Source organism: Salvelinus fontinalis, chromosome 2 (assembly GCF_029448725.1).
Source record: "Salvelinus fontinalis isolate EN_2023a chromosome 2, ASM2944872v1, whole genome shotgun sequence".
Classification (NCBI taxonomy): domain Eukaryota; kingdom Metazoa; phylum Chordata; class Actinopteri; order Salmoniformes; family Salmonidae; genus Salvelinus; species Salvelinus fontinalis.
Window position 1 is genome coordinate 34,742,524 of NC_074666.1, and position 22,936 is coordinate 34,765,459.

The 22,936-nt window shown below is 41.9% G+C and overlaps 1 protein-coding gene across 1 annotated transcript in view; it reads right to left on the reverse strand.

Moving 5' to 3' along the window:
* Positions 1 to 22,936, reverse strand: part of LOC129867020 (UV radiation resistance-associated gene protein-like) — a gene marked incomplete at its 5' end in the record, with an annotated part of 86,275 nt that overhangs the window by 12,854 nt on the left and 50,485 nt on the right. Inside the window, one exon of the mRNA XM_055940124.1 lies at positions 1,944 to 2,035. Within this exon, the coding sequence (XP_055796099.1) occupies positions 1,944 to 2,035 (92 nt within the window). The remainder of the gene's footprint in view (positions 1 to 1,943; positions 2,036 to 22,936) is intronic.

Below are 22,936 nucleotides of genomic sequence, written 5' to 3' on the forward strand. Positions count from 1 at the left end.
TTTTACTAGCATTTAAAAGCAGTTTGAGACCACGGAAGGAGTGTTGTATGGCATTGAAGCTTGTTTGGAGGTTTGTTAACACAGTGTCCAAAGAAGGGCCAGATGTATACAGAATGGTGTCGTCTGCGTAGAGGTGGATCAAAGAATCACCCGCAGCAAGAGTGACATCATTGATATATACAGAGAAAGGAGTCGGCCCGAGAATTGAACCCTGTGGCACCCCCATAGAAACTGCCAGAGGTCCGGACAACAGGCCCTCTGATTTGACACACTGAACTTTATCAGAGAAGTAGTTGGTGAACCAGGCGAGGCAATCATTTGAGAAACCAAGGCTGTTGAGTCTGCCGATCAGTAACTGTTTACTGTCATCAGTAAACATCAATTGATCATATAATTTCAGAAACAGTAGGATAGCCTCACAATACACCTCTCAATATTGACCACCATTAGATATTTTATTGATATAAAATAAGTGGCTTAGGTTAGTTTCCCATCCTTTGCCGATGTACTGTTAGCTGATAATGTTTACTTTGCAAGCTACCTGTTGAAAATGTCTTTGTACAGTTGGCTAAACATACAGCGGTAAGTAAACCTAATGTACTATTTTCTCCAACCAATATAGGCCTACCTAGCGAAGTTACCTAACATCCCCTTTTCAACATTGTTTTTTAATCACAATTGCTGCTAACAGACAAGTCTAGCTAGCTAACAACAGAACAGGTCAATATGGCTAGTTAACAAGCTACATTTCAGGGAATAAACTAGATGGCTATATTATCCAAATAGTGTTTTATTTGCTTGCCATCTATAGTGACAGTAGTCAGCCAACTCTACCAGGAAGAGGACTTGCTGATGTCAAGCTCTTTCCAAAAGCCTAACCTCTGATGAAGCAAGTTAAATGACACCTTTTTTGCTTAGCTAGCTAACTATTTAGCTACATGCCAAATGGATAGGTGACCTTCACGTATCTGAAATGACATGATCAATTGATGTTCACTGATGATGAAAAGCATGCAGTTACTTTCTATATAACTCTGATGATAGAGCATGTGGAATAATTGTAAATGTGTAGTTTGGACTATGCTCTTCAAAAAGTAATGACATTACAAACAAATAGTTCACATTTATTTAACATTCCCTTAAAAATGGCATGTAGTTGTCTATGGTTTAGCAGACCTGGGGGTCTCCTTGCCCCCCAGCATCCAAATTTAACGCTCTGCACCGTATTGTGACATTTTATTGATAGTGCCCTATTCAACAACACCTTGCTTGTTTATTAAGCAAGGAGAAACAAAGCTTCATTATGTTGTTAAGAGTCCATCTTAACCCAGAAACGGTCTCAACTGCACAAATGCCCAGCCGTCCTGTCTTCAGTCAGCTGTTCATAACAAAAACGGTTATTTGTTTTTACGGTTATGTCGGTTAGGTTATAGTTTATTTGATCTCTGGCTGTGCAAATAAGTGGTAGTAGCTCATCTATTCATTTGCTCATCTATTACTGATCAGACACATGCTATAATGTAGCATCAATCAAGGGTATTATCTTGCTTTTGAAGCCTGCGGAGGCTGTGAAATATGAACACGAGACTCACATCCTTTTGAAAATATAGATTTATATAATTTTCTATGGGTATCATGCTAAAGATAGTCCCAATTTAACACACTACACCCAGTTGTAGCTCATTGAATGGTTTACGCCCAGGTGGTGCAATAGGTATAACTTTTTGGTCCGGCATAGAGCGCATTTTACGTCGGGCGTAGTCCGGTTGCACCAGTTTGTTGTTAGTGGGTTGTAACTGACCCACTAACAACCAACTGGTGCAACCGGACTCTGAAGTGAAAAAGATATAGAGTAGAGATAGTGGGGGCAAAAATGCTAGGTGGGGTAGCTTAATAGTACTCTGACACTGGGAGAGTGAGAGTGGACTAGTACAGGTACTCACCATCGGACCAGAAGGCCGTGCTCCAAGAAGTTCTTGAGGTTGGGCAGGGTCTGGCGCAGGTCTGGAGTGGACAGGCCATGCTGGTATCTCAACTGGGAAGGAAAAAGAAAGCATACATTAGCAATGACCAGAGCTTTCTGTAACATATCATATTGTACCGTACCCTAACCTAAACAATCAGTTTAATTCACACATTCTCATGATTCTCTAGTTCCGATTCTGATGTCTCTGGACAAGGCAGATAATTACTACCCTACAGGGAGACCGAAGCAACCTGCCATTTTTTCATATCTGAAGCATTAGAACTTCTCCCTTTGGGCTAATACCCACCCCAACATACAACAGGCACCCGGTCCTCCTGCCATGCTAACAGACATCTGTGCTAATGTGAAAGGTGTGTGGAGAGAGAGATGAGACGTGGGCGGCAATTAGAAAAGTCAGAATGCCAAACATCTGGAATAGAGATGGGGTAAAACCGCACATAGCAATCTCTCCCTCTATCCATTTCCCACTCCCTCTCTCCATTTCCCCCTCTCTAAGTGACCTAGATCCCCATTGGATTGATGACAATCCCTCTCTCCAGTCCTCCATCCATCAGTCATAAAATCAACCTCAAGTTATGACCGACAGGGAAGTAAGCCAAAGCGTTCCAAAGGGATGCTGGCACATGTGGACTCCAATGCTTCCCACAGTTGTGTCAAGTTGGCTGGATGTCCTTTGGGTGGTAGACCATTCTTGATACACACAGGAAACTGTTGAGCGTGAAAAACCCAGCAGCGTTGCAGTTCTTGACACAAGCCAGTGCACCTGGCACCTACTACCATACCCCATTCAAAGGCACCTAAATATTTTGTCTTGCCCATTCACACTCTGAATGGCACACATACACAATTCATGTCTCATTTGTCTCCTCCCTTTATCTACACTGATTGAAGTGGATTTAACAAGAGAAATCAATAAGGGATGATAGCTTTAACCTGGATTAACCTGGCCAGTCTACAGTGCATTCGGAAAGTATTCACACCCCTTGACTTTTCCACATTCTGTTACATTACAGCCTTATTCAAAAATGTATTAAATCGTTTTTTCTCCCCCTCATCAATCTACACACAATACCCAATAATGACAAAACAAAATCAGGTTTTCAGACATTTTTAAAAACAGAAATAAGTTATTTACAAAAGTATTCAGACCCTTTGTTATGACACTCGAAATTGAGCTCAGGTGCATCCTGTTTCCATTGATCAACCCTGAGATGTTTCGACAACTTGGAGTCCACCTGTGGTAAATTCAATTGATTGGACATTTGGAAAGGCACACTCTTGTCTATACAAGGTCCCACAGCTGACAGTGCATGTCAGAGCAAAAACTAAGCCACAAGGTCGAAGGAATTCTCCATTGAGGTCCGAGACAGGATTGTGTTGAGGCACAGATCTGGGGAAGGGTACCAAAACATTTCTGCAACATTGAAGGTCCCCAAGAACACAGTGGCCTCCATCATTCTTAAATGTAAGAAGTTTGGAACTTCCTAGAGCTGGCCACCCGGCCAAACTGAGCAATCTGGGGAGAAAGGCCTTGTTCAGGGAGGTGACCAACAACCTGATGGTCACTCTGACAGATCTCCTCATCAAATCAAATCAAATGTTATTGGTCACATACACATGGTTAGCAGATGTTAATGCAAATGTAGCGAAATGCTTGTGCTTCTAAGTTCCGACAGTGAAGTAATATCTAACAAGTAATCTAACAATTCCCCAACAACTACCTAATACAAACAAATCTAAAGGGGTGAATGAGAATATGTACATATAAATATATGGATGAGTGATTGCCAAGCGGCATAGGCAAGTTGCAGTAGATGGTATAAAATACAGTATATACATATGATATGGGTAATGTAAGATATGTAACATTATTAAAGTGGCATTATTTAAAGTGAGCAGTGATCCATTTATTAAAGTGGCAAGTGATTAGGTCTCAATGTAGGCAGAGTTAGTGATTGCTGTTTAGCAGTATGATGGCCTTGAGAAAGAAGCTGTTTAACAGTCTATCAGTCCAAGCTTTGATGCACCTGTACTGACCTCGCCTTCTGGATGGTAGCGATGTGAACAGGCAGTGGCTCAGGTGGTTCTTGTCCTTGATGATCTTTTTGGCCTTCCTGTGACATCGGGTGCTGTAGGTGTCATGGAGGGCAGGTAGTTTGCGCAACGGTGATGCGTTTTGCAGACAGCACCACCCTCTGGAGAGCCTTGCGGTTGAGGGTGGTGCAGTTGCCGCAACAGGCGGTGATACAGCCCGACAGGATGCTCTCGAAGTCCAGGACCCAATTGCACAGGGCAGGGTTGAGACCCAGGGCCTTCAGCTTGATGATGAGCTTGGAGGGTACTATGGTGTTGAATGCTGAGCTGTCCTCAATGAACAACATTCTTACATAGGTATTCCTCTTGTCCAGATGGGATAAGGCAGTGTGATGGCGATTGCATCGTCTGGGGACCTGTTGGGGTGGTATGCAAACTGAAGTGGGTCTAGGGTGGCCGGTAAGGTGGAGGTGATATGATCCTTGACTAGTCTCTCAAAGCACTTCATGATGACAAAAGTGAGTGCTACGGGGCTGTAGTCATTAAGTTCAGTTATCTTTGCCTTCTTGGGTACAGGAACAATGGTGGCCATCTTGAAGGTTCTTGAAGCAATCTTGAAGCATCCTCTGTGGAGATGGGAGAACCTTCCAGAAAGACAACCGTCTCTGCAGCACTCCACCAATCAGGTCTTTATGGTGGCCAGACGGAAGCCACTCCTCAGTAAAAAGAAAATGCCAAGAGTGTGCAAAGCTGTCATCAAGGCAAAGGGTGGCTATTTTGAAGAATCTCAAATATAAAATATTTAGATTTGTTTAACACTTTTTTGGTTATTACTTGATTCCATATGTGTTATTTCATAGTTTTGATGTCTTCACTATTATTCTACAATGTAGAAAATAAAGAGAAACCCTGGAATGAGTAAATATATATATGACACAAAACGGCATCCCACCAACACAGTTAGGGAGGGAGAGTAGTCCTAATCACCCCCACTCTGTCCTCTGAGTTTAATCTAACCTGTCTCATATCTCTACCCCACAGCAGAGCAGCATCACGCACCACTTCAGCCGTATACTGCACTAGGCCCTGTGTCACTGACACCCACATCTGTTTTCTCTCCTCTGCTCTGTCATACTGCGACACCCATTCTTCTCTACACTCAAACCGCCTTCCCTGGTTCCATCCCTTTCTCCCTCCCTGGGTATCACTCGCTCAGTGCCATACATACACTACAGTGAGTGATGAACCACATGTGATTCTAATTAGGCCAGACACAGTACCAGTGTATTGTTCCCACCAGTGCTACACTCATCCATTACATACCACTGCCTACCGAGCATGCCTCACAGACTATATATATATGAAGACGTTGGGGAGAAGTACCACGATAACAGAGGAATTACAGAGAAGTAAATGTTGGCGCCCCAGGGGCCAAAGGCCACGTTTCTCAGTTTGTGTTTATAGTTAGAGGAAAATAATGGTTTTCTTGGATCAGCAGTCATCTCAACACCATTCATCCAAGTCCATTTTTTTGTAGCCTATTCTGTAATATTCTGTCAGGACTGTAATGCTGTGCGGTGGTTCTAGTAAAGTTTGACTAATGGCATGAGGAGTGGCATAAGCATTAACACATGGGTCCTTGCTGCCACTGCCAGAGCACACAGTACAGCAGGGTGTGTGTGTGTGTGTGTGTGTGTGTGTGTGTGTGTGTGTGTGTGTGTGTGTGTGTGTGTGTGTGTGTGTGTGTGTGTGTGTGTGTGTGTGTGTGTGTGTGTGTGTATAAGGGTGCGTGTAAGGGTGTGTGTAAGGGTGTGTGTAAGGGTGTGTGTAAGGGTGTGTGTAAGGGTGTGTGTAAGGGTGGATGGTAGGCCCCCTTCTGGCCCTGGATGGTTTGAGATGTCAGGCTGGTGATCAAGGAAAGGCAGGAAGCAGAAGATCCTGTGCATGGTTTTAATTTAAGGCATTTGGAGCAGATGCTGGTATTTACAAAATTATACAAAAGCCAACAAGATTGCTGGACCAGGCTCAAATTAAATAATAAACTAAGAAAAAAACTAGTCAAAAGAAGATAAAGACTGAAGATCAGTCATGACTAGTCCCTGGGACTCACAGAAGCCCCAACTAACCCTTGCAGAGACAGGTGGCCATTTTGAATTCAAAATAAAGCTCTACACCTGAGCATTTATATTTCTCCTGGCAGCGACCAGGTGACAGGAAACGCTTGTGTTATTAGAAAGCACTTTGTCAAACTAAGCCAATAAACACCTAGCAAATACTAACACTCAATAACACTTTAGATACGTTAGAGAATATTATAACCTGTACGTTACAGATAAATATATAGAATATGTTCAAGATCTAGGATAGAGCAGAAACTCTTTCAACCTCCATTAATTAGTACTGGCGTCTTCCTTCTTAATGAGCAGACCATGGTCACCTGAGTGCTTACATGTTTGTAAGACAGAGATCTCTCACACACAAACATTTGTAAGTACTGCTTTAGACTAGCAAATAGTAGGCCTACTGCTTTCAACTAAAGAAATAATAAATCAACTTGATCTGATGTCTCTGTAATTTATATCCAATGTTTAGAAAATATTTAGAACAAATCAATCATAGGTAAGACACTCAACCAAAATGCATGTTTGGTGAGGTGACCAAGGAATTATATAAAACTGTTCTGAGACATGGGAGCAGTGAGGGAGCACAGAGTTAGCTGACCAGTGTGTGTTAGATCCTTCTTTAGCACAGGAAAACCTCCCAATTGATCTTATTCTGTATTAACAGTACGTGTGTGTGCGTGCATGCACATTTTGTGAACTAATTTGTGTGTATTTTATGAACAAATGTGTGTGTGTGTCAGCACGTATACATATGCACGTATGCTCATGCATAACCTCTGGGGGACCCATGGAACCAGAGTTCTCTATGGTATCTGCATAGACCTCCTGATCTCTGTGGTAGGTTTTGTGTTTTATCAAAAGCAGATCAGATTGAGCCAGGCAGAGAGAGGGGCGCACAGTACTTAGATCTAAACCCATATTGGTGATGAAATGACCTAAAACATACAGATTCTGGATAATCCTGAATGAAAAGTTAAAAGCATAAATATCATACCCCCCCAAAAATGCTAACCTCCCCTGTAATTGTAATGGTGAGAGGTTAGCATGTCTTGGAGGTATGATATTTGTGCGTCTAACTTTGACTGATATTCTATTGATATTCTACAATATTCTATTGTTGTTTTTTTTACAATGAAAGTGACTCTAAAATGACACTACAATATTTACCATTGATTTCTATTCGGCACAAAATACACAACCAAAACAAACAGCAAAAACTGCAGTAATTTCTATACGGTTCTCCCGATAAGGATGAAAATACTCTCAAATTGAAGCTTACAGTCTGCACTTTAACCTCAGTCATTGTATCATTTCAAATCCAAAGTGCTGGAATATAGAGCAAAAACAACAACAACAAATGTCACTGTCCCAATACTTTTGGAGCTCAGTGTAAATGTATGTGATTGTGACGGCTATTATTTCCTCCAAAGCTATGTGTTGAAACCTTGCCAAGCGTGGAGCATAGAAATGGGATAGGGGCGAAGACAGACTGAGGGGTGACATCACTGGATTGTTCCGAGTACATTATTGTTGGGGGAACTGTTAGAGTGTTCGGGGGATAAAGAGGAGAGGATGTTCCTGATTAGCACGCGTGTGAATGCTGAGAGGACTGAGAGATGACTCTCCTGGAACCTGGACAAAGGCACATGTCTTACTGCTGCAGCCTCTGGGAAAGATACAAGATAGGGAGTCTATTCCAGTAGCACTTCTCACGACACCTTGACAAGAGTTCCATCATTGCCACACAGGTGTGTACCAACTCTCTGCCAATGGGCAATACACAACATTTGACCAACAAGTGTCTACTTGGCACCAGCCCTAATATTTTGTATGTATTATGGAAAATATGAACTCGTCATGAGGGGCCTCAGTGGCACACGGGTCTGCATTCCTCCATGCAGTCAGGGCCAGCCCTAGCCTTTTGGGGGCACTAAGTTAAGTTTTGTTAATTTCCTGCAATTCTACACATTTTCCAAAGGGTGGAGAGATTTGTTTTTAGTTTTTAAATATAATATCTGAGTAAGAATGACTAACAAAATCAATGGGGCCCCCCCCAGTCAGTAATTCGACCATGATTACTACAAGCATAGATAGCTTGCTGGACTAATTTACCAATTTAAAATGGGATAATTGAGTGACTGTCAGTGACTGACATAACAAGAGACAAACTGCTGATGCACAAGCAAATTTAGAAATTGTACAATTGTAACTCTCAACAGTAAGTTGAGTTCCCGACAGTTCCTCCCCAAAAAAGCAGGCCTTCAAAAAGGGGGTGCGGGCCACCTGTTGGCCATCCCTGGTCTAGCTGGTCTGACCAGCATGGTCTAGCTGGTCTGACCAGCATGGTCTAGCTGGTCTGACCAGCATGGTCTAGCTGGTCTGACCAGCATGGTCTAGCTGGTTATGCTGGTTACCAAACTCTGCTGTGTTTTGGACACATACCAGCTTATGCTGGTGACACCGGTATACTCGTGACCAAGCTGGTCCATGATGGTCTGACCATACCCATCATTATCATATTTCCCTGCATTCGGATTTTTATAATTGTTTGTTTCAATATCTTTGTTGTGTTTTTGCACGTACATTGATTGACTAATTACTTATGCTACACAAAGATAAATAACATACAATTTGCAAAACAAATCCAATCTGTCAGCTGGACTTATTGCACCCCTTACTGAAATGGTTGTTTCAGTTTAGATGGTTTAGGTAGTCTGATTTATTCATCTTTCTAACCCTGGCAGTTGGTGCGGCAGCGTAGCCTAGTGGTTAGAGTGTTGGACTAATAACCGAAAGGTTGCCAGATCGAATCCCCAAGATACAAAGGTACAAAATCTGCCCCTGAACAAGGCAGTTAACCCACTGTTCCTAGGCCGTCATTGAAAATAAGAATTTGTTCTTAACTGACTTGCCTAGTTAAATAAAGGTAAAATAAAAATATTAAAATAAAAGTCATTCTGAATGCATATTGTGGGTGAATAAAAGTTCAAATTGTTGGATATCCCCACTGTCTGGATTCCAATAGGAATTAAACATCACTTTGCAAGACGGCGTGACTTGACGCATGATGTGACAGTGAAGGCTGGTCACCAGCAAAAAAACATGCAGCGAAGACTGATCACCACGAAAACACAGCGAAGGCTGATCACCACGAAAACACAGCGAAGACTGATCACCACGAAAACACAGCGAAGGCTGATCACCACGAAAACACAGCGAAGGCTGATCACCACGAAAACACAGCGAAGGCTGATCACCACGAAAACACAGCGAAGACTGATCACCACGAAAACACAGCGAAGACTGATCACCACGAAAACACAGCGAAGACTGATCACCACGAAAACACAGCGAAGACTGATCACCACGAAAACACAGCGAAGACTGATCACCACGAAAACACAGCGAAGGCTGATCACCACGAAAACACAGCGAAGACTGATCACCACGAAAACACAGCGAAGACTGATCACCACGAAAACACAGCGAAGACTGATCACCACGAAAACACAGCGAAGACTGATCACCACGAAAACACAGCGAAGACTGATCACCACGAAAACACAGCGAAGACTGATCACCACGAAAACACAGCGAAGACTGATCACCACGAAAACACAGCGAAGGCACCAGCAAATATACAACAAAGTCTGGTCATTATTGTTCACGTCACAGGATTATATAGAATCAGTAAAAATCAGTACCCTGTGGATGTCAGTTGACTCCACCATCGACAAACATTCAATGTGCCGCCACATAAAGACCGTTGAGAAAACAACAGTGAAGCTGTGAGTGTGAAAGAGAGAAATGTGTGAGACAGCTTTGCCTGACATAAAGCTGGATGTCGCTTTCAATTAAAAGCAACAACACGGCCTTGAAGAGAGAGAAACAAACAGCTCAGAGGGAGGGTCCGGCTTCTCAAACAGACCAGTTGTTTAGTAATATGTCACAACTTACAAGGCAAGAAATAAACTCTGATTTTGTTCTCCTATGATATTCAAATCACATGGCCTGGAATTTGAGAGAGTTGTTTGGAAAAAAAGTAAATAAATATAATCCTAAACATTAACATTTCTAGCCTTCAAGTTTCTAGGTCATACAAATATTAATACAAATTGCTTATGAGTAACGTGTCATTTCTCAAAACAGAGAGTACAGGTGGGGTCTATGAGGAGCTTTCACAGTGTGGAAGTCCCCTTTCACCTGGCCGCCGGCTGGTCAGCCTGGGCTGTGCAGAGTGCTTTGTGATCAGGCTAACCAGATCGTGGTGAGAAATTACCGGGGCCCAATGAGGCCAGCTGTAAGGCGAGAGGCCCTGGATGGGGCCGCACCCACAGGAGGGGTGGTTCTTTCACATGACGTGATGCTAGCTTTGGGCCTGACTGAAACAGATCCAGCACAGCTCCTCTCTTCAGGCCTCCTCGCACACCTTTGTGTCTGTCTCCTTCCTGCCATGTCGCCCATTGAGACACTTGCACTCAGCCACTTCACAGGCCCTGTACAGAGCACTGGTAGAACACAGGACACTGAGCTAGTGTGTTTGATACCGCCCCGGGGCCGGATGTGTGTGTGTGTTGCAGGATGTGTGAACGGAGCGCTGAGCTCTCACCACCACTAGAGGAGTCAAGGATACCTCCCAGTCCCATCCACCATAGCAGGACCAGAGAGCCACAGGAATGCAGCATCTGTGTACAGCTCAGCTCCTTCAATCCAACCGGGGCCAAATACGTAAACATACATTAGCTGACTAAAGCGTCCCAACCCGCTGGTTTACATGCCACCCATAACTCTGTGAAGGGCTGTTTGTTTTCGACTCAGGCTCTGCCACGCAGCTACGTAAACATCCCGGCTTATGCAATGTATTATTGTTTCCTTTCTTTTTGTCACAACCAATCGTCCTAAGAGCTGAAAACGACACAGTGAGGGCCTCTCGTCCGTTCTGAGGTTAATTGCTGGTGACTTTCCGTACAAGAACCGCAGGGTCAGCCTTCGTAATGAAGCGCTCCGCATTCGCTGTGAGATCATTTGAAGAGCCGTTTGTCAGCACAGAAGTCACAACAGTTCAAGCGGCGAGGAATATTAGCGTCACCTGACAAGCGATGTGTCTAGACTTCCACCAGGGATGGGGCGCAGACTCGCTAGAGGAAACCTGTAATGTGTTTAGGTTTTCATCAGGAGGATTATTTTTCACGTCACAGGATTATATAGACTAAAATCAGTACCCTGTGGATGTCAGTTGACTCCACCATCGACAATTACTCATGATTTCCAATCAGAATAGTACTAAATTCTAATCCTGATGGTAAATGCTGCAGTTCTGTCCACTATAGTAAAAATATAAATAGTATTAGTGTTTCTCATAATACATCAGGGAGAGTAGGCCTAGTCCTTTGCGACTCCCTAAGGAGGGCAATCAAGGGGCCTCTGCTGGCTCTACTTCAACTTTAGAGGGGCCTAAGCAGGTGTGGCCTACCAGGCCAGTTCCAGGTCAATAACAAGGCCTCCAGTAGAGGTCAGGACAATCTGTAGTGGTGGTCCATATTTCTCCATACGTCCATAATACAGTCTCTAATGAGGTTCCCTGGTTGTTACGGGAAGAATATTATGGCTATGGCTGTCATCTATACATTTAGTGATTTTTCATTTTAAAACTGTGGTATGTGTGTTAAAATAAAACAAAATGAAATTCCATAAATTTTGAAGAATACAAATTCAAATGTGAGAAGGATGTCTAGATTTCTGTGACACAAAACATCAAAAACAAACAGATAAAACAGAAACACATACATGGTTTTTACATTCAAAGAAATTAGAAAAGCTTAAGAGCATCCATTGATTGTATTACCTTCTTATTATTACAGAGAATAGTATTCAAAGTGGCAGTCATTATTAATATCTACCTTTAAAAATATTGAATAGGATGGTTTTTTCTTAAAACATTTCATTTTATGGATGTCATATTTTTGCATGAATTATAATCAAATTCATCAACATTCTTTTCGTTAGTGGAGAATCTTGGACTATCAAAAACAAAAAGAACATGACAAGCTTGCCGATGGATGCCCTTACTAAATATTTTACCCCAATCCAGCAGAAGATCCACCCAGAACATAGTCCGTGTGGGCTTTAATGACATTATGAAGGGCAGCTCTGAACAGTTGAAACTGGATTTTAAAGAGCTGATTGATTCTTTGCTACACACTAATAAAAGCCATCATATCTGGCACTTTGCCCTCTCTGAATCATGGCATTGAACGCTTTAGCAGGATTCTCTCTTCACAACTGGCTACGTGATTATTGCAGCTCAATGGGTTTGCCTTTTGTTGACAATTGATACCTTTGGGAAACCACACACTGCTCTTGATAGTATCACCAATATTTAATAAACTTACGTATCGGCCACACGGCCTTCTCAGAGCTTATGTGATTTTTTAAAATTTGCACCCTTATGTAGACCTGGCCTCACCCACATCCGTTCTACACATCGAAGGGGGTTGGAGGCAAAGGAAAAACAAATAAGTGCTACCAAATATAACAATATGCATTTCATAAATATTACAAAAGTGTATAAATAAGGCGTATTGAACACGTCTGTAAAATCTCAATGAGGACATTTATGAAATGCATATTGTTATATTTGGTAGCACTTATTTGTTTTTCCTTTGCCTCCACAAAAGCTCTGACGAAGGCCATGTGGCCGATACGTAAGCTTATTAAATATCGGTGATACTATCAAGAGCAGTGTGCGGTTTTCCTTTATCTTGTTCAATTGTTGCCATGCACCTGTAAATAAGATTGCTCAGATGTGCGAATACCTTTTGAATTTTGTATAACTTTGGGAAACAAAACACGTTTAATTAGGAGGATGGGATCCACCCAAATCATTTGGGTTCCTGGATCCTTTCACAGCATTATAAGGCTGCATTGAGACAATGTCTTATCAATGACCCAAGCCCAGCTCAGATGAATGGTGGTATCATACATTTTGTATTGTAGATACAGTGCATTCGGAAAGTATTCAGACCCCTTGACTTTTTCTACATTTTGTTAAGTTACAACCTTATTCTAAAATGTATTAAATTGTTTCCCCCCTCATCAATATACACACAATACCCCATAATGACAAAGCTATTTATTTGATGAAATATCACATTTTCCTAAGTATTCAGACCCTTTACTCAGTACTTTGTTGAAGCACCTTTGGCAGCAATTACAACTGAGACTTTTTGGGTATGACGCTACAAGCTTGGAACACCTGTATTTGGGGAGTTTCTCCCATTCTTCTCTCAAGCTCTGTCAGGTTGGATGGGGAGCGTTGCTGCACAGCTATTTTCAAGTCTCTCCAAAGATGTTCGATCGGGTTCAAGTCCGGGCTCTGGCTGGGACACTCAAGGTCATTCAGAGACTCGTCCCAAAGCCACTCCTGTGTTGTCTTGGCTGTGTGCTTAGGGTCATTGTCCTGTTGGAATGTGAACTCTTGCTCTTTTGCACCCCAGTATCTCTACTTGCACATTATCATCTGCACATCTATTACTCCAGTATTAATGCTAAATTGTATTTATTTTCACCTCTATGGCCTATGTATTGCCTACCTCCCTTCTACATTTGCATACACTGTACATACATGTGTCTATTTTTCTTTTCTTTTGTGTTATTAACTATTTGTTTGTTTATGTGTAACTCTGTGTTGTTGTTTTTGTCGCAATGCTTTGCTTTATCTTGGCCAGGTCTCAGTTGTAAATGAGAACTTGTTCTCAACTGGCCTACCTCGTTAAATAAAGGTGAAAAAAAATATATATATATATATATTTTAATAAACCTTCGCCCCAGTCTGAAGTCCTGAGCAGGTTTTCATCAAGGAGCTCGCTGTACTTTGCTCTGTTCATCTTTCCCTCAATCCTGACTAGTCTCCCAGTCCCTGCCGCTGAGAAACATCCCCTAGCATGATGCTGCCACCACCACGCATGGCATTCTGGCCAAAAAGTTACATTTTGGTTTCATCAGACCAAAGAATCTTGTTTCTCGTGGTCTGAGAGTCTTCAGGTGTCTTTTGGCAAACTCCAAGCGGGCTGTCATGTGCCATTTACTGAAGAGTGGCTTCCGACTGGCAACTGTACCGCAAAGGCCTGATTGGTGGAGTGCTGCGGAGATGGTTGTCCATCTGGAAGGTTCTCCCAACTCAACAGAGGAACTCTGGACCTCTGTCAGAGTGACCATTGGGTTCTTGGTCATCTCCCAGACCAAGGCCCTTCTCCCCCGATTGCTCAGTTTGGCCAGAAGGCCAGCTCTAGGAAGAGACTTCCTGGTTCCAAACTTCTTCCATTTAAGAATGATGGAGGCCACTGTGTTCTTGGGGACCTTCAATGCTGCAGACCTTTTTTGGTACCCTTCCCCAGATCTGTGCCTCAACACAATCCCGTCTTGGAGCTCTACGGACAATTCCTTCGACCTCATGGCTTGGTTTTTGCTCAATCAAGTTGTAGAAACATCTCATGGATGATAAATTTCGATTCTAATATAAAAAATATTCTGAATACTTACGTAAATACAGTATTTCAAAAAAATGCTTTTATAACATTTCTAAAAACCTGTTTTTCGCTTTGTCATTATGGGGTCTTGTGTGTAGATTGATGAGGGAAAAAAACAATTTCATACATTTTAGAATAAAGCTGTAACATAACAAAATGTGGAAAAAGTCAAGGGGTCTGAATACTTTCCAAATGCACTGTAAATACAAATACATACTGTAAACACATTGGAAAAACAAATGCCCAATTGATTCTGTCCCAGATTGACAAAATGTTAATTTCTCATCAACATTTCAAAAATATTTACAAAAACTAGTTGGATGGGAAACATCTGAGTTATTTTAGAAAGTGCTTCTCTCACTTTGTGAGTACATATGTGACCCGTTTCAGGAAACTAGGGGGTATGTCGCAGGTCAGTACTTCATAGAAGAGCAGTTTGAATGTAAACTATAACAATCGGTTTGTATTGCTAGTACTCTATGGATTGGGATCATGCTTCATTGTTTAGCTAGCTAGCTTCATGTATAAACAAAATACTCCTTAAAGCTGACTGTTAGCTAGCTAGCTGACGTTAGATGGCTGGCTCGCTAGCTAACATTACGTTTATGATCTGTGTGTAGTAATGTTCTCAGAGTGCCATTTAACATAGCTAGTTATAGCCTAATGTTAGCTAACTAACTAGCTAACATTGAACCTATTTGGTTAACTTTAGCTAGCTATGACAATAGGTTTGTATTGCAAGTACTCTATGGATTAGGATTATGGTTCATTGTTTAGCTAGCACTTCTAAACAAAAGACTCCACTTCACAAGATTACATGACCCATCAAGCTGGCCAGGTGCTTTTGACAGTGATTATGGCTATCTATTGTATAATAATGGCAGAGTATTTGTATCTGGAATTTGTCTTTCAGCATCAGTAGAACACGCCTGACTCTCCTCCACCAGTCAAACAAGGAGAATGGTCTAATGCCTCCCATCAAAAAGAGAACTGGCCCAAGCAAGCACAGGTTACACCTGAAGCATGAGGACTTGCTGTGAGTGGTGAACTTCAACAACTACGCAGAGGATAATGCAATAGTATTACCAGGACGCCACCAAGGCCACAAACACTTTGGTGGAAAGTTGCTGCCCTCCCATGTGACAAAAGCAGCAGTGTGGCCTCTCTACAAGGAATCGATGACAACACTTGGTATGTAAAGCATAAACAACACGTTTTGATTATTTAATTGGCCTCAAACATGTTTGGCACTACTTGATTGGCAGATACTTATGCTGTAAAGGAGAAAGCAAATGAATTCAGGTCAAAAATATGGAAAGCAAAAAAGGACTTCAAGGATAAAGTGGAGCATAGGTTCTGTACAGGTAATCCAAGACAAGCATGGGAAGGGCATAATGCAATGATGGGAAGAGAAAGGAAAAGAGAGAACAATAATATGGCAGACTGTTCATCCTTTGTAAACAACCTAAATTGTTTTTATGGATGATTTGATACCCGGCGATTTTAAAGACGAATGTAAACAAATGTGAGACTATCACCAAATCCTCTCCTGTCCAGATAACAGAGAACGAGGTGGCCTAATGCTTGCTAAATATTAAGCCAGACAAAGCACCGAGCCAGGCGGACTACGGGGCAAAGTACTGAAGGTCTGCGCCGACCAGCTCAAGGGAGTTCTCACATGACTGTTTCAACTCCTGCTGATCACCTGTTCAGTGCCAAAATCCAGTGCCAGAAGTCAGGAGCCAAATCCCCAAATGACTTTTGACCTGTGGCCATCATGCCTCTTTTGGCCAAATGCATGGAAAGGGTTGTTAGTACATTAAGTACCTTACCCTTTCCATAGCGGATCAACTGGGGCATTTACAGTTTGCCTAGAAGGCACAGGGGGGGACTGAGGATGCTACCCTGACCTTGGTGAACATGGTGGCTAGTCACCTTCAACATGCAAAATCATATGCACACATTTTATTTATTGATTTTAGTTCAGCTTTCAATACAATGCAAGTACACACACTGCTGAAACAACTAATGGTCCTGAATGTCATCTACACTGACGAGATGAAAAGCCATAGAAACAATGTGAGCCTTTTTAAGTACCATAATGACATGGGTCTGGTAGGACTCTTTTTTAAAGATGCTACGTCAGATGGGGACAAACAGTATACAAAGTATGCTAATGTACTGGTGTGAAGGCATTTGGGCAGTGGTGTAAAGTACTTCAGTAAAAATACTTTAAAGTACTACTTAACTATTTTTTGGGGCTATCTGTACATTACTTTACTATTTATATTTTTGGCAACTTATACTTCACTACATTCCCGAAAGTCATTCCTACTGCATTTGATCTGGCAGACTCACTAAACACAAATGTTTGGTTTGTAAATTATGTCTGAGTGTTGGAGTATGCCCCTGGCTATCTGTCAATAAAAAATAAGAAATAAAGAAAATTGGTCTGTCCGGTTTAATATACGGAATTTGAAATCATTTATACTTTTACTTTTGATACTTAAGTACATTTTAGCAATTCCATTTACTTTTGATACTTAAGTATCTTTAAAACCAAATACTTTTAGACTTTTACTCAAGTAGTATTTTACTGGGTGACTTTAACTTCAGTCATTTTCTATTAAGCTATCTTTACATTTACTCAAATATAACAATTCATTACTTTTTCCACCACCGGATGTGGCTGGGGGTTATAGCAATTCTTTCACATGACCCATCAATTTAGACAAGTGTGTCTGGGTACGCGTCATCTAATATTTATAAAATATTTTTATCTGGACACTTTCTGATTACCTGGAATTTTTCCTTATTGTAGGCTACTACCACTTTTAGTCTTAATCTTTCCTACACTACTCACTGTTTAGCACATGACCCCAATGATGCTAAGAAACAAGGCTTGGATGAGTAAGCTGTTTATCCTAGTGTCCTTAATCTTTAGGCCTTATAACTCCTCCTCCACATCAGGTCCACATGTTGTGTTGATAAGTGGGCCTGTGTCCACCGCTATCATTAGCCCGTTTCCTCTAGATTCCAGCTGACGCTGCCAAGGCCTATCTCAAATACGTGCGGGTGCAGGCCAGACTGCTTGGCACACGAGAATGGACCTGCTCATGTAAAAGTGAATAACCAGACACAACCATGGGTTATTACAGCAGAAACTATGCTACATTAGGCATCCATCACATATATAGCACCTTCCAGTATATAGGCCAAGCAGGGTTTATGATGCATTGGAAACAGAGCCTGCTTCTACCAAAGTCCTGCTACTGACTCCCCACCATCACAGCACACAGATGACAATTTGGTGTGGCTTTCTGTTTTAGATATATTTCACCACCCAAACCCTAAGGCACTCCAAGGCAACAACATTTTTCAAAGAACAATAACACACTCAATCGACTACAGAATATTTACTCGATTGCGGATATATTTCTCAGCTTGTAAGGAGCTTGTTTGTACTGTAGACAGCCCCCAGATTCCTTTGGGTCAGTGACATCCCGGTCTGTCGGCTCACGCTAACCAAACTACAGCCACTTCTAGTGAACACATGCCATCGGTCAATAGCACTCTGGCGGAGATGGCAAGTTAATTACATCTGAAAATCCAACAGAGCTCTAGCCAAGGCGATGCCCGACAGTCATTCTTCAGGGCAAGGGCACGGTGCCAGCTCTCATCTGGACCAGCCCACCACCATGGGAGCAGCAGGGGACAACATAGCCTACTCAGCTCCTTATACTGTTTGGTGTTCTTTATACATGTTCTCACACAGCAGCAGTAGCTTTCTTCTAGCATGGTTAAACAAGACTGAAGAGTACAGCATTCAGTTTGGTTTAACCAAGCTAGGCTAACCCTCATCCTCCATCTAGTCTGCCATTTTCTGAGGTTTCGTAAATAGTACTCTAGGCGAACCAAACCATACACCTGTATGAAGCAAGAAGGACTGACAGGTTTTCAACCAGAAATGTTTTTATGAGGCGCTCAAGCATCAGCAGCCTCATCAATCACTGTGAGGCACCATGGGATATGAAGTCCCACTTGATTTATCAGTGGAGCCTTGTAATATGTGCTTCACTACAAATACTATTTGAACCCAGGTCTGGCTGTTTTATATATATACATGGCAGACTAGATGGAGGATGAGGGTCAGGCTAGCTTGGTTAAACCAAACTGAATGCTGTACTCTTCCAAGCTGAGAATATATAAAAAAGCTCTGTTAAAATCAGACAAGATGTCCTGTTGAAAATACCATTACCATTATGATGGTACATTCTCCCAACAAAATGAGTGAAGTTTTACAGCACATAAACCACACAACACAAGTGTTTCTGTTTAAGAGATAGCACTCCACATTTCAAGAGTTACCAGAATTCCCGCTGTCTTCATTCCACGATAAAACAATGGTAGCGGTTAAAGATGAGTCAGATTCCAGATTCCATCCTTCCTTCTTCCCCAGGCCTTATTTTTAGAAATAGATCTTGCCTCTCCCTAAATAGTTATTGATTTTGGTGAAACAATATACCAGATTGCAGCAGTCACTACTCTTAAACCTTTGGATGCCGTGTTCCATAACGCCATTCGTTTTATCACTGGTGACAGTTTTAATACTCACCACTGCATCCTTTTTCAAAAGGTTGGCTGGTCCTCATTAAAGTCCCGTAGATCAATTCATTATTCCCTTTTCGTTTACATAGCCTTACTACACAAGCTTCCAACTTACCTAACTTTGTTGCTAACGTATAAAAGAGTGAGATACCAAACAGGGTTGGTTAACTCTTCAGATTCCTCTGATCTCCACGGAATTAGGGAAATCCGTTTTTAGTTTTTACACTTACTAACATTTGGATTACCTGGTGCCACTAGGGCATTTTAAAACCCTGATGATAAATGAGTTCACTGAGGTGTGCAATTGTTTTGATTGATTTATTTAGCAACTTGTTTATGACGGTTGTGATGTTGGTGATGTTCTGGTGTAGTGTACTTCACATTTTTTCTTGTTATATTTTTGTTACCTTTTGCTTTGTGGTCTCGGGCACCATTGACAATGAGACCCTGGTCAATTGGGCTCCCTTGATGATTAAATATAAATAAAATATTAACTCCACATGGTCCATCAATTGTATAGACACTACACCTCTGTTTGATTAGCTTGGTAAATATGGTAAAGATTATGTTGCCCCTCATGGCACACGGTTACATAGTGAGAGATTTGGTGCTGGGAGGCTGGTTGAAAGCTTATGAGCATTCAAATGAAATGACTGATGTTGGCAGTGACTTTAGTTAGAAGATCATGAAACTAGCCAAATGAAAATAAAACTTGGCCATAGGCATTCCTTTAAACATCTCCTGGACCAAGCGTTTTTTGCATTTCCTGTACGTATAGCCCTTTTAAACAACCCCAGGAACACAGTGCACTTAATATTCCATAGGGTACAACTCTGTACTTCCTTTACCGTCCTAAATGTACATTATCTGTCCTCCTCCTGCACTCCGTCTCCTCCACTTTCCCCTCTCTTCCCTGTGCTAATTCATCCCAGGTGTGCTGCGTTCACTGCAGTGCCCGAGCCACCCCCTCCCCTCCCCTCCCTCTCGCTCGCTCTTCGATGGAGCTCTAATCCGAACCAGCCCGGCTCTCCCCTCGCATTACTTGTTGTTACACTTTATTGAGTTTGCCGCCAAATTCAGTCAACAGATTTACATAATTACGGGAAAGGCTGTGTGAGACGAATGGGAAATTCAGTTAGGAAACCACCGGTGACAAGAGGCCTAGGTTATTCCCCATTGACCCAATCACTGGAGGGTATGAGGGGGGCAAGACCTCATCTATACCCATAAATACAGCCATGGCGAGAGCCTCTGTAACTAAAGGGGTTGTTTGTGTGTGTTTGAGAGGATGAATAAGCAGACTAGTGGAAATAACCGATTGTTATTATACAGTAACAACATGTTGTGCTATAGTGACACCTATTGGATGAGCCACTGTCTGTCCATGGTGGTGGGGGTCTGTCTGGTCTGGCCTTGATGAGGAGTGGTAAACTCTCATCCACTAATGCTAGATCCAGGTTACAGTAGAGCAGGGAAACCCAACACCCACACTGCCCCTTTTAGTGAACACACACGGGTCAAACCTTCCTGTTAGTAATGCAGGCAAACTAGCAGGACTGTCATTTATCCTCCTTGTTTAGTATATGGTGGCTAGTTCTCATGGTGACTCCGGAAGGAACTTCTTAAACAGTTTGACGAAGCTGACCTCCCAGTCACAGTACATTCCACTTTAAAAAAATTCTTGATCCATCCTTGAGGGCAGCATCAAACCTTTGAAGGCTAAATGGTAGATGGAACCTAACAGGGGTCGGGAACACACTAAGTATGGCTGGTAAATGAAGAGGAAGGGTGGGTAGTTTTGGCCGCCACGGGTCTCATCTCCTGCTTAGCATGGAAAGATATATTAATGGAGGAAATTGTTCTTCAAGAAACAAAACAAACGTTTCCCCCAGTTGTGGCGTACACCTTTCATATGGCACTGCCAAATATAACCATTAAAACATTCATTTAATTTTAGTATGGTTGGGTCACATAAAAAAAATGATTTGGGAGAAATAGTGTTGCGGTATTTTACTTCTTTCTTTTTTAGGCCGTAGCGCGTTTCCACAGGGCCTCTGTAAAAACAGTGCGCCATGCAGCTGGGAGAATATACAGAGGGTCTGTGGTCAGGTGCCCATCCTATCCCTGCTGGCTAAATACAGCTCCTCTAATACTCTTCCACTGACTCTCTCTCTCTCAAAGGGTAAATTGTTTTATTTTCTCTTTTATTAATGGAGGGCTTTATGACCAGGGTTTTTTGTATTGGTCCTTACTACAGGTCAGGGGTCACAGTGAAAACCTGTCTCGTTACAACGACCACATTCCATCACAGTCTCCCATGGTAACGAGGGACCTGGGATTTTTTGCCGCTCAAAGTTATGGATGGTGAGAGCTAAGAGCTATAGTCAAACAGCCTTATTTATGACAGTCTTTTGTGAAGCTGTCAACATAAAACCTATGTGATTCAGACAATAAACTAAGAATAATGAGTATAGATAATAGAAATCCATTCCAGCAAACAATTTACGGTGTTTGAGTGAAGAAAAGAGGAAGAAATGAAAACAGTCATGGCATCTCATGGATGAAAGTCATAGAAAGATCATACAATTGAGGTTGAAGAAAACTACAAGTAAAATAATAAGCTATAACAAATATCTTTGTTCCTTATCATTAGTGTGTCTACCATGACAAAAATAAAAACGAGTGAAATGCGAAAGGGCCCAGTTCTCTCACACACTAGATGACAACAGTTGGCTAGAGCTTTCCTTTAGAAACAGAGGTTCACAACTGTGTACCGTATACATGTATTATTCAACCCTACATAATTATCTGGTGTGATATTTATTTATTTAACTGTGTGTGTGTGTATAGCCTATAGTTAGATTACATCAATCTATTACTTTGTACTGACATAATAGCAGCCACTGTTAAGATGATGTCCCTAAATCCCTTTACCTACTCGAGAAGTGTAAAATATGCAGTATCAAACCCCTCCATGGAGGAATCTGGGTCAGTGAGGTAAAAAGGTAATCGCTTCAAAAACAAGTGATTTTTCCCTCACATATCTGACTACAAGTCGACACCAAGTAGGATTAAGGGAGAGTGCGTGTTGTGTTTCCCCTATATTCATTTAGCGGCTGCATTTTCTGGATGGTAAAATGTTTTCAGTGTAACCTTAAACGACTAAAACCAGATATAAAGTATTAATAAAATATAACGGAGCTATATATTTTTAAATAAGATCATCTTTGAGAACTAACAATTTCCAAAATAGAAACTAGAATTGAAACTAAAATTGTAAAAATGTCATGGCATGGGCACCCCATTGAATTTGTTATGTCTTCCTCGCTTCATATTCGTCGCCATTTGCCACACCCACTTAAACGCAGGGCTTCCCTTAGGATTTATTTAAGTCTAACTTCTATATAAAGAAGTGTGTGTGTGTGTGTGTGTGTGTGTGTGTGTGTGTGTGTGTGTGTGTGTGTGTGTGTGTGTGTGTGTGTGTGTGTGTGTGTGTGTGTGTGTGTGTGTGTGTGTGTGTGTGTGTGTGTGTGTGTGTGTGTGTGTGTGTGTGTGTGTGTGTGTGTGTGTGTGTGTGTGTGTGTGTGTGTGTGTGTGTGTGTGTGTGTGTGTGTGTGTGTGTGTGAAAGAGACAGGATGGAACCGAAAGGATAGTG